This window comes from Nannospalax galili, unplaced genomic scaffold, assembly GCF_000622305.1.
Source record: "Nannospalax galili isolate Female #2095 unplaced genomic scaffold, S.galili_v1.0 scaffold156, whole genome shotgun sequence".
Taxonomy (NCBI): Eukaryota; Metazoa; Chordata; class Mammalia; order Rodentia; family Spalacidae; genus Nannospalax; species Nannospalax galili.
Window position 1 is genome coordinate 161,157 of NW_008337625.1, and position 12,749 is coordinate 173,905.

The 12,749-nt window shown below is 42.8% G+C and overlaps 1 protein-coding gene across 1 annotated transcript in view; it reads right to left on the reverse strand.

The window, feature by feature from the left end:
* Positions 1-71: 71 nt before the first annotated feature.
* The window catches only part of Stox1 (storkhead box 1), a 63,113-nt gene continuing 50,435 nt past the window's right edge, over positions 72-12,749 (reverse strand). Inside the window, exons 2-4 of the mRNA XM_008832643.3 lie at positions 8,643-8,795; positions 3,611-5,981; positions 72-635 (exon numbers count right to left, since the gene is read on the reverse strand). Of these exons, the coding sequence (XP_008830865.1) occupies positions 494-635; positions 3,611-5,981; positions 8,643-8,795 (2,666 nt within the window). The 3' untranslated portion in view covers positions 72-493. The remainder of the gene's footprint in view (positions 636-3,610; positions 5,982-8,642; positions 8,796-12,749) is intronic.

Here is a 12,749-nt window from a genome sequence, read left to right on the forward strand (position 1 = left end):
TAGGATTATATGTATTTGAGAAACTAATGAAGGAAATGTAAAGTTAATGACATTTAACTAGAAAAGGATAAATATGTATTTTTATTGCAAATAGTCTATAACAAATTTCTAGTAAAATATACTAAAAACTTCTTTAAAATAATAAAAAGGGAAAAAAGCCCATAATTAGAATATGTTACACAATGGGGTTAATAACATATATTGTTGATTTTTGAGAAATCTTATATTCACTTTTAAAAAGAGATTTATAGTAATGCCATATTCTCTCTCTTTTCACACACACACATACACACACACACACACACACACACACACACACACACACACTACATTCACGAAAAAGTTCCCCAAAGAAAATTTGAAGCCTGATGTAGTGGCTCATGCCTTTAATCCCAGAACTCAAGAGGCTAAGGCAGGCAGAATGCCATGCATCCCAGGCCAGCCTGAGCCACAGTGTAAGACCCCTTCCATTTCAGAAAAAAAAAAATTTTAATTAGACATTTATAACTGGAGTTATCTGGAGCAAGGACTTAGATGTTTGACTGTTCTTTGTGCCTTCAAAGTTCTGCAGAAAAATTTGTCTTCTTTTAAGTCCATCCAAAATGGCTGTGTTATTAGAAGCCAGGCTCTGTGTCCTAAAGAAATAAAAAAATGACAGAATTATTGTCTTCAAAAGAAACCTGGAATACTACTGAAGGCACATCTTATTACTCTGAAGCAATATTAGCATTAAAACATACTCATACAATCTGTTAACCTTTAAAAATCTAGTGTGCTTTTTACATGTGAAAAGTCACACAATTATTTGACAGGTACTTTGAAAAAAGGTTGTTTTCTGAACATCTGCTCTCAGACCTAATAGCAAGTATATTCTAGTCAGAAAGAATTAGCTCCCTGAAAAAAAATATCATCTTTACATTTGAAGTGACCAATATCTATATCTTATATAATTATTTTTGAGAACTCACAGGGAAGGGAAAAGCCAATGATTATGCTTTTCCAATCAACAGTGTTCTTGTCCAAGGAGCTAGAAGCTGTGTTCCTTATCCACCTATGTCTTGCACATGTCAGCACATTGATGAAACATGCTCTCTACCACTAAGCTACACCCTCGGCTGCACTGTCAATTTGGTTGTCACTTTGTTTTGTGGTACTGTGGATCCCATTACCTCATGTAGGCTAGGCATGTGCTCTACCATTAAGTGCCTCCCTAATACACCTGTCATTTTTAATTGCACATATCTTTGACATCTATGAAGAATGCATGCTTTGCTCATAACTTCAACTTGTCTCCTAATTTTGTTTGTAGGTCTTCTCAAATAAGCTAAACTGAAAACTTCCTGGAGGGATCAAATATATGTCCTGTCCCTCCCTGTTTCCTCAACCCTAACTATAAGAACTATGACACAGAGTTGACTTTCAAATGTTAATTTTTCTTCTCCTAAATGCCTTTAATAATTATAAGCCTCTTAAAAAAGCCATATTATAAGCAATTTGAAAAATAAATTTGGGGCTGGAGAGAGTTCAGCAGTTTAGAGTGCATACTGCTCACAACTTTAATCCCAGGACTCAGGAGGCAGAGGTAGGTGGATCTCTGAGTTCAAGGCCAACCTGCTGTAGTTCCAGGCCAGCTGGGGCTACAGAGAGACCCTGTCTCAAAAAGACCAAAAAAAAAAAAAAAAAAAGTACTGCTCTTGAAGAAGACCTGAGTTTGATTCCCAGCACCCATATCAGGCAGGTCACACCATCTGTAACTCCAGCTTTAGGGGAATCCAACACCTCTGGTATCTGAGGGTACCTGCACTCATGTGCAGATACCTATACACAGACACAGACACACACACACAATTTAAAACCTTGGGTGGGGGGGGGGGCGTAAAAAAAAAAAACTTGGGCCAGCAAGATGGCTCAGCAGGTGAAAATGCTTGCGGTACAATCGCCAATCCCTGGAACTCACATAAAAAGCCAGAGGCAGTGGCTCATGCTTATAAACTCAGGACTGAGGATACTTTCCTGTATTAGTTGTCTTGTTGCTGTGACAAAGTATCCTGAATAAAGCAACTTGAAGGAGAAAGTTTATTTTGGTTCAGAGATCAAAGGTACAGTCCATCATGGCGAGGAAGCATGGAGGCAGGAGCCCAAGGAAGATGGTCACATTGCATCCACAGCAAGCAGAGGCAAGTGCTGCTATTCAGCTCACTTTCTCCTCTTTATTCAGTCCTAGACCTCAGCCCATGGAATGACGCTGCCCATATTTAAGATGGGTTTTCCTACCTCAGTTAGCCTAATCTAGATAATCCCTCATAGGGATGCTTGGAGGCTTTCCTCAAAAGTGATTCTAGATCCTGTCAAGTTGACAGTATTAACCATCACTCCGAGGTAGGAGGATCTGCAGTTCAAGGCCAACTTAGCTACAAAGGAAGACCCTGTCTCAAAAATCTAAACAAGAGGCTGGATCTATGCCTCAGTGGTTACGAGTGTGTACTCTTCTTCCAGAGGACCCAATTTCAGTTCCAGCACCCATGTTAGGTGGCTTACAGCTGCCTGTAACTCCAGCTCCAAGGGATCCAACCTCCTCTTCTGGCCTCCATGGACATCTGCACTAATGTGCATGTGCACACACACACACACACACCCACACACACACACCCACACACACACAAAAAAAAAAAAGAAAGAAAAAAGAAAAAATGGGCTGGAGAGATGGCTCAGCGGTTAAGAGCACTGACTGCTCTTGCAGAGGACCCAGGTTCGATTCCCAGCACCCATATGGCGGCTATGAACCATCCTTAACTCCAGTTCCAGGGGAATCTGAAGCCCTTTTCTGACCTCCTCGGCACTGCATGACACGGGTGCACTCGGTGCAGGCAATACACTCATACACATAAAATAAAAATAATAAATATTTTAAATCAAAAAAAAGAAAAAAACTGAAAAAATCTAGACCCCTCTCAAGAAATCAGGAGGGTAAGGCAGGGAGATCACAAGTTGGAGGCTAGCCTAGGCTATATAGACACTGCCTCAAAAACAAAAAACAGGCTGGAGAGATGACTCAGTGGTAAGAGCTCCTGCTGCTATTGGAGAGGACCAGAGTTTGGTTCCGAGCACCCCATACTGCGCAGCTCACAATCACCTGTAATTCCACTTCCAGGAGATCTGAAGCCCTCTTCTGACCTCCACCAACACCTGCACACTTTGTCTACACACATAAGTAGAAGTTGTTTTTGTTTTTTTTTTTTTTGTCTTTTTGAGACAGGGTCTCCCTGTAGCCCCAGCTGTCCTGGAACTCACTATGTAGACCAGGCTGGCCTTGAACTCACAGAGATCCACCTGCCTCTGCCTCCCGGGTGCTGGGATTAAAGGCATGCGCCACCACGCCCAGCCCCATACATATAAGTTTTTAAAAAGAATTTAAAGTTTTTGACCAGTAAAAGTTGGTTCCTGTTAAAAATGAACTCTATCCCATATGCAATGTCATTGCAACTTTATATAATTTATTCCCTAAACTATTTGTAATAGTTTATTCAGGAGTCTCTCACTAGCAGCATACCCTTGAATTTAAAAACTCCTTTGGGAGAGTAGATAAGCAAACACATTCGTGTGCACCTACCGTGGAGAATCAATTCCACTATCCCCTGCCATGCTATGATTCTCTGTTCCTTCCAGGAGACTGTGTTCACGCTGGAGTTCCTGAGCCAACACTGGCATATGTGAAGTGTTGAAAAGTTCCATTTTGTTGATGAAATGCTTTCTCATTTCCTGATTTGGAGGGCTCTCTCTCCAGGTAATTGATTTCTTTCCTGGGTCACCAACAGAGTCTTGTAGGAGTTCAGCCTCAGAATTGGTTTTCTTTTCACTGAAGGAGTCACATAAACTTCCACCAGCAGGTGCTGAGGACTGGACACATTTAGCAACACTGGCCTCTCCTGCATAGTTAAAATCGTATGTGGTCTCTGGGTTTAGGTAACAGCTTTTAGTAGAAAGATTAGGGTTCGGGCCTTTACCTGGATTTGCAAACAACCCAGCAGGTTTGTAACAGTGATTTCTTGTAAGCACCTGAGGCCCAAATCTATCAGCTTTGCTGTTATACTCACTCAGAGATATCTCAGTCATGTCTGTTTCTCCCAAATGGTTCCACTTGTCTCCACCCACAAAGGAAAATTGAGTGTGTCCAGGCAGCATTTGACAAAAGCCATCATTCTCAGAAAGGTCGTCATCCTCCAGATACAATGAACTGCAGGCCCTGTCATCATCCATGTCAATCTGATACAAGGCCAGCTTGTCTTGCCCATCATCAGAAAGCCCTTCATTTTCCAGATTCACAGCCTCTGCCTCTGGAGCAAATGATTTTCTAATTAGTTCTTCTGAGTTGCTTTCTCGACTCTCGGGTGGTCTCAAATGGTTCATACGAACCGGGTAATCCAAGAGGCCAAGGTTTTGGAACTGGTGCATTGTCTTATCAACTAATCTGTAAGCAGAGGATGCTGGGTCTAAAGAGGGGGAACCTTGTGAGGGGAGGATCTGCTGTGTTTCTTTGGTCTCCACTAACCTGTCAAAGTGAGGATGACGTTTCCTCAAGACTTCAGGGATGGCGTTGTCAGCCTCATCATACACATCATATCTCAACATGCTTTCCCTGAAGGAACAGCCCTGAGTGCCACTTGGCAAGACACTACATGGAGGGTAATTTACATGGCCATCTCTGATGTTGTCACTGACATGATGGACACGAGAGTTCTTTACATACATGGATTCTGCTTTCAGTTTATCATGGCATTGTTCAGCATATTGCTGTTGGGCATTACCATCAAAGACTCTTGAGGGATCTGAAGACCTTGACCTTTGGAAAGGCTTTTCCTCTGACCTAGTATGACTAGGTTTCAGATCCCAGGTCTTCTGAACATTGTACTCTTTGGATACTGGGTTCCCTCGGAGAGACAAGCCCTGGAAAGGATTACTGATTCTCTTTTTATAAATCAAGTGGGAGCCTAGCATAGCTGGATTCTCAACAGACAGCTGCTGAGTTTCTCCTTCATTGGGGCTTTTGAATCTGGGAGCAAGCTGGGCTATAAGAGCCTTGGGTTGCTTTTCTAGGCCAACGCTTCCTGGCCGATGCTCACTCATCCGACTCTGTGCTCTATGTCTGTCCCTATGGGAATGGCCCCGCCTGCAAGTCTTGGCAGACCGGCCCTGCCTTTTCTTAACTCCCTCTTTGGAAGGGTACTTACGCCTGGGCCTGGCTGTCAGTACAACTGTGGACGTGCCCTGGCTATTGTATTTTTTCTGCTCTTCACATTTTTGCATTAGCACAGTGTGTTTGATTAAGTTGTCAACAGTCAGCACAGGGTTAATTCTTTTGATTATTTCATGTTCAACATCTCGGGGGATGTTGTCCAAGTTGTCTTCATCCCGGACAGGCCACTCTTCAGGTGGGAACTGTGCAGAGAAGCTGCGGTGCTCTATTTTGGCCTTCTCTTTTCGGGATATACTGCGCCACAAGAAACTAAAACCAAACTTTCTGCCTTTTTCTTTGTCTTTGGTGTATGGTAACGGTTTGGGGCTTGCACTGATGTGAGTGTCTTCAGATGCTGAAACTGCCTGATTCTGAGACAAAGGTGTAGGTTCCCCAAGACTTTTCTGGCCTTTCCTAGTCACTTCTGCAGTAGTTGGTGGGTCCTCAATGTCCTGTGTGCTCGTGTCAGGGAAACACTGGCATGATGGACAGTGGGAAACTGGGGTGATATCCTCCCGGGCCAGCTCTGCACAGCTCTCCACACTCACTAGATAGGTCACAGAAGTGGACACCAGGCCACCTTCTTCTGACAGGAGGGCTCTCTTATTTTCAGGCGTGTGTGTATCTGTGATGAAGTAAGTCTGGGGTGTAACTATGAAGTAGCCCTCTCCAGTGTGATAAATCTTCCTCTCTTTAATCAGAGTTCCCAAAGTGGTATAGAGAATGTCTTGAGATGGAATTGCAATACCTAAAACACACAATACCTAAAACAATTACTTAAGTACGACAGATTGTGAAAAAGACACATCTTAAGGAGTGAAATCAGAAATTCAGAAATGACTGTATATTTGTTTGAAGAACTCAGAGCTGATTATATGTAATGTAATTAAAATACTAGTTAGTAGCTGGGCATGGTGGTACATGCCTGTAGTCCCAGCACTTGGGAGGTAGAGGCAGGCAGATTTCTGTGAGTTCAAGTCCAGCTTGGTCTACATAATGAGTTCCGGGCCAGCTGGGGCTACAGGGAGACCCTGTCTCAAAAAGACCACCCCCCCCAAAAAAATGCTAGTTGGTAAGATGGCTCAGCAGATAGAGGTACGTTTATGTAGACCTGACAACCTGAGTTTGAGACCCCCTATCCTACAAAGTGGAAGGAGAGCCTCTTTATAATTTCCTGTGTACTTGCCTATATACAGACACACACAAACTTTTTTAAGTGCCAAAGAACTGAGTGTGGAGGAGCCTCACCACAAATTTAAGGCCATTCTGGGCTATATAGCGAGATCCAAGCCAGCTTGAAGTATAGTAAGACTCTGTCTCAAAAGAGAAAAGGGAAGGAAGGGGGAGGGGGAAGAGGGAAGGAAGGGGAAGGAGGAAAAAGGAAAGGAAAAGAAAAGAAAAGAAAAAAGACGAAAAAGCTGGTTGTAGTGGTGCAGGCCTTTGATCCCAGCACTTGGGAAGCAGAGGCAGGTGGACCTCTGTGAGACTGAGGCCAGCCTGGTCTACATAGTGAGTTCCAGGCCAGCTATGGCTACAGGGAGACCCTGTCTCAAAAACAAAACAACAACCAAGAAAAAAAAGAAGAAAAGAAAAAAAAGAAAATTGGAGGAGAGAGATAGCTTAGCAGCTAAGGGCACTGGTTATTCTTGAAGAGGACCTGGGTTTGGTTTCCAGCATCCACATGGTGGCTAACTCCAGTTCCAAGGGACACAACACCCTCTTCTGACCTCCTCAGGCATTGCACAACAGGGGTGCACTTACATACATGGAGGCATAACACACACACATAAAATAAGAAAAAAAAAGATGTGTAATTAAATTACAAAATGCAATATAATTTGGTCTCCATAAAGGTATATATGACTTGGCTAATGGTTAAGTACAGGAGAAAAAAAACCCGTGAATTTCAATGGATATAAATCTATTTAAAATTTAAGGACTGGGGATATGTCTCAGTGGTAAAGCACTTGCCTAGCAGGCATGAAACCCTGGATTTGATCCCCAGCACTGTGAAAAAAATAAATGAAATTATACTTTAAGAAAGCACTCTTGATGCATAAATAATTTTTTTAAAAACTACGGTCTTGCCGGGCGTGGTGGTGCATACTTTTAATCCCAGCACTCGGGAGGCAGAGGCAGGCAGATCTCTGTGAGTTCAAGGCCAGCCTGGTTTACATAGTGAGTTCCAGGACAGCTGGAGCTACAGGGAGACCCTGTCTCAAAAAGACCAAAAAAATAAAAATAAAAACTACAGTCTCAAGCCAGGCATAGTGGCCCAACCAAGCCTTTAATCTCAGTACTTAAGAGCTAGAGGAAGGTGGCTTTCTGTAAGGCCAGCCTGGTCTACATAGTAAGTTCCAGGCCATCTGTGGCTACAAGAAGACCCTGTCTCAAAAAGACAAAAGAAACAAAAAAAACACCCACTACAGTCTCATGATTTGTATTTTTTAAAAAAGTGTTTAATTTTATGTGTATCAGTGTTTTGTCTGCATGCACGTATATTGCACCATGTGCATATAATGCCTGTAAGAGTGTCAGTGGTTAGCCACCATGTAGGTTCTAGGAAGAACAGCCAGTACTCTTAACCACTGAGGCATCTCTCCAGTCCCCTTTAGAGAAAGAAGGGTATAGAGAGAATGTATAGAATGACACCATTTGTGTCATAAAGGTTTAAATGTATACATGGGATACAATTTATGAAAGCATGTATAAGAACTACAAACAATAGCAGTTGCCAGCCTGGGAAGCTGGCATGGAAATGGGAGGTAGGGAACCATTTTCCTTTCCACTCCTTTCTACAGAGTCTAATTAATAACACATGCATTTACTTCTGAAAAAAGTCATCAGGAAAGTAAAATAAATAAAATGTTGGTGCAGGGCTGATGAAATGGTTCATCAGTGGATGAATGCACCTGTTGCCAAGCAAAAGGGCCTGAGTTAGAGTCTCAAGGCCCACATGGTAGAAGGAAAGAACCATGCTCTGACCTCCAAACATGTGTTGTGGCACGTGTGCATGTCCCCCTACTCCCCAAAACATGTAATTTTAAAAATGTTGATGTACAACTTTGTCTGGCAGTGTTCTTGGTAATCTTTTCTGTATTAGGAATGGAAACCAGGGCTTTGTGCATGTTAGCAAGCATTCTGCCCCTGAGCTGTCTCCCCAGCCTTCTATTTTGAGACTGGGTTTCACTAAGTTGCCCAAATTGGCCTTGAATTTTCAATCCTCCTGCTTCAGCACCCAAGTAGCTGAGATGGCAAGCCTATGCCACTGGGTCTACTCAAGTGTTCTCACAAAAGATTCTATAAAAGAAAAAATAAAGGAGACCATGCACTTTACTTACGTGTTAAGATTATTTATAAATAGAAATCAAAGACAGGCAGTGAACTATGCATAGGGAAATTTGATTACCTGGATAATTTTTCACCAAGTGCTCCAAAAGTGATTCTTGTGTTGCTGCCATCTGAGCTGCATTCATATCAGATACAGCACAACACAGAACTTCAGCCAAAGGCACAAACCAAGACTGAGCAATGGGATTCATCTGCACTGGGAAGACATCTCCTAAAGTGGAAGTCAAAAACGAGAGTAGATGATAATTCTGCTATAGTGGAGCTGGAGAGATGGCTCAGTGGTTAAGAGCACTGGTTACTCTTGCAGAAGACCCAGGTTCAGTTCCCAGCACCCACATGGCAGCTAACAACCATCTGTAACTCCAGTTTGAGGTTATCTGATGCCCTCTTCTGCTCTCCTCAACCACTGCATGCACATGGTGCACATGCAAACATAGACAAAAAAAATGCACAAACTAAATATAATGATTTTTTTTTTTAAAAAAAAGATTATACAGCTGGAGAGGTACCCCAGGAGTTAAGAGCACTGGCTGCTCTTGCAGAGGACCCGGGTTTGATTCCCAGAACCCACATGGTGGCTAACAACCACCCATAATTCCAGTTCCAGGGGAATCTGAAGCTCTCTCTGGCCTCCGTGGGCACTGCATGACATGGGTGCACTTATATACATGCAGGCAATACACACAAAATAAAAATATTTTTTGAAATCCACTATGGTGTAAAATGTTCGGAATGAGTAAACTGAGGATAGTTAGACAGACTAGAAGATGGAATTGTTCTTCTTTCATAGGTCTTTCCTGAGACTCTGTTAACATGACATGTACAATGGTAGAAACTGTGGAAGGTAAAGATTTACATACAGTCTCTCTTTTAGGAAGTTTGTAGTGTCTATCACTACAAGTAATAGAAAATTTCTATGGAAAAGGCAGTGTGATGCCAGATTTTAGAAGGTCAGACATGTTTACCAAGTACTTCACGTATTTAAAAAAAAGCATACTTCCCTATCAGCCAAGAAGTCAGAACTAGGAAGGGCCACATGCCTGGCATCAAGCAGCCCTGCTCAAGGCATGTGCTGATCTCTTCAGGTACATTATCATTTGCAACACATGTGCTGGTAAATCATGCTTATAACTGTAGCTGGGGCCTGGGCCTATTGCTCTGATACAGCACTTCCCTAGCATGCTCGAGACCCTAGGTCCAATCCCCAGTACCCCACAAAGAAAAAAGTTGGAGTAAACTAGGCATGGTGACATACACCTTTAATCTCAGCACTTGGGAGGCAGAGGCAGGCAGATTTCTGTGAGATTAAGGCCAGCCTGGTCTACATAGTGAGTTCCAGAGCAGCTGGGGCTACACTGTCTCACAAATAAATAACTAGTTAACAGACAAGTGGTATCAGCTGATGCATGACCTACTAGTATATACCTAGTTGGATTTATATAAAGATGATGTTGAACAGATGAACGTTGGGGCTGGGAATATAGCTCAGTTTGCATAGTGCTTGCCCAGCGTACACTAGACTCTGGGCTCAATAACTACATAAACAGAACATGATGGCACATGCTTGTAATCCCAGCATTTGAGAGATGGAGGTTGGGGAAGCAGAAGATCAAGGTCACTCTTGGTTACCTAGTTTAAGGCCAGCCTGGGCTACATGAGTCCCAAAAATAAAATAAAATAAAATGGTAGATAACTCAGTGGTAAGACACTTGCATAGCTTGTTCTAGGCCCTAGATTTATCCCCAGGTATCACACACAAAAGTTAAGTCCAGGCATGGTGGTGCACACCTTTAATCCCAACACATGGGAGGCAGAGGCAGGCAGATCTCTGTGAAGTTCCAGGCCAGCCAGGGCTACAGTCAGACCCTGTCTCAAAAAAAAAAAAAAAAAATTAGTGAATCTACTACCACCTACAATTCCACCACTTGTGAGGTAGAGGCAGGAGGATCAAAAGTTCAAAGTCATCCTCAGTTACACAGTTTGAGACCAGTATGGGCTATGTGAGACCTTGTATAAAACATGAAAACAAGGGCTGGAGAGATGGTTCAGTGGTTAAGAACACTGGTAGTTCTTGCAGAAGACCTGGGTTCGAATCCCAGCACCCACATGGCAGCTAACAACTGTCCGTGACTCCAGTTCCAGGGGATCTGACAGCCTCTTCTGTCCTCCAAGGGCACTGCACAACACAGGTACACTTGCTTACATGCAGGCAATACTCACATATACATAAAATAAAAATAATATTAAAAAACCCAAAAAAAACCCTGTGAAAACAAAACCAACAAAACCCTCCAAAACATAAAATCTGAACCACCAGCTAGAAAGTAATTCCCTTTTTTTTGGCAGGGGGTTCTTTTTGAGACAGGGTCTCCCTGTAGCCCCAGCTATCCTGGAACTCACTATGTAGACCAGTCTGGCCTTGAACTCAGAGATCCACCTGCCTCCGCCTCCCGAGTGCTGGGATTAAAGGCGTGTGCCACCAATTCCCTTTTTTACTTCTCAAAATTAATGCAACTATATATAAAATACTACAGAGAATATTTTAATTTGCCTCTTCCTCCTCTCTGGAGCTCCTCCTACCTTGTCTCTTCAACCTTTTGACATTGCAACACAAACTTGTCACTTCCAAAGTTATGCTCAAGAACTGCACCACTGAGTTAAAAAAAAAAAATTCCCATTTGAAGAAGTTTACGAATTTGTGTTGGGCCACATTCTTAGCTCCCCTGGGTTACAGATGGCTTGAGAGAAAAATCTCAGAAAAAGTTTCCCAGTACATTCCCTTCACAGTCCTCGCTAAGATACACGCTGCAGGGTACATACATCATGTTTTCTGTGTGCAGGAAAGCAGTGAGCCTTAACACATGTCTGTGACAGACATGGGGATGACTTCCCAGCTACGGGAATGGTCTCTTCAGTTACTTCTGCACTCCTTTGGTTTTCGGAAAGCAAAGTTAACTTTCTACATAGAAGATTCCAATTGTAGATGTAACCTAATGTCTGTCACAACACCAGAAAGCCAATTTCTTGGCTTTATCCTCCACTCCTGAGGATTAAAGAGCACCCTGAAGCCCAGGCCTGCTCTAAACCTTTAACCTCAGAACTAAATGGATCAGAGGCTCAAGAGAGATGATGTAAATAGTAACCACAATGTTCCTCCTGTTTAAAGTGTTATATTCTTGGGTGCTTCAGAAACGGAAAAAAGTGGTTAGTTAGGTGGACTAGCATTGAGATAGAAGAATACAGATGAAGCCATTTTGTCCCTTAGATTTAATTCAACATATATAGAGACCGACAGATACAGATGTAGACAGATATTGCAAAGGATTTTCAATTTTTTTAATTCCTTGCTATACTCCAAAAAGATCTGGTTAGTTTGTTTTGGTTGTTGTTGTTTTTAGTTTTCAAGTTATGACGAAAGCAAAGAATAAGTTTTAAACTAGTCACACCTTTGGGGCTAGACTGATGGTTCACTGGTTTAGAGCACTGGCCGATCTTGCAGAGGACCCAGGTTCGGAGCCTAGCAACCACTACACGGCGGCTAACAACTGTCTGGAAAAGTGTTGACTTGCTCTTGGAGTGGGTGGTAAAAGCTTAATGACAATTAATTGCAAGATGAGACCTCAGCAAAGAGGAAAAATGGGAGTTCTTTATGTGAGGACACAAAGCCTTGCCCCCCTTCCATAAACCTCAAATGGAAGCCCTCAAGAAAAATATCCTAGGCCAGGCATGGTGGTGCTTGCCTTTAATCCCAGCACTCAGAAGGCAGAGTTAGGCGGATCTCTGTGAGTTTGAGGCCAGCCTGGTCTACATAGTGAGTTCCAGGACAGCTGGGGCTACAGGGAGACCCTGTCTCAAAAAGGCAAAAAAAAAAAGAAAGAAAGAAAAATATCCTACACAAGAATCAATACAATTCTCATCAAAATTCCAGTGACCTGTCCCAGTACTTGGGAGGGAGAGGCAGGCAGATCTCTGTGAGTTCAAGGCCAGCCTGGTCTACATAGTGAGTTCCAGGACAGCCAGGGCTACAGGTAGACCCTGTCTCAAAAAGACTGAAAAAAAAAATTCCAGTGACCTTCTTCACAAAAATATTTTTTTTAAAAAATCCTAAAATACAGGGCTGGAGAGATGACTCAGCGGTTAAGAGCACTGACTGCTCTTACAGAGG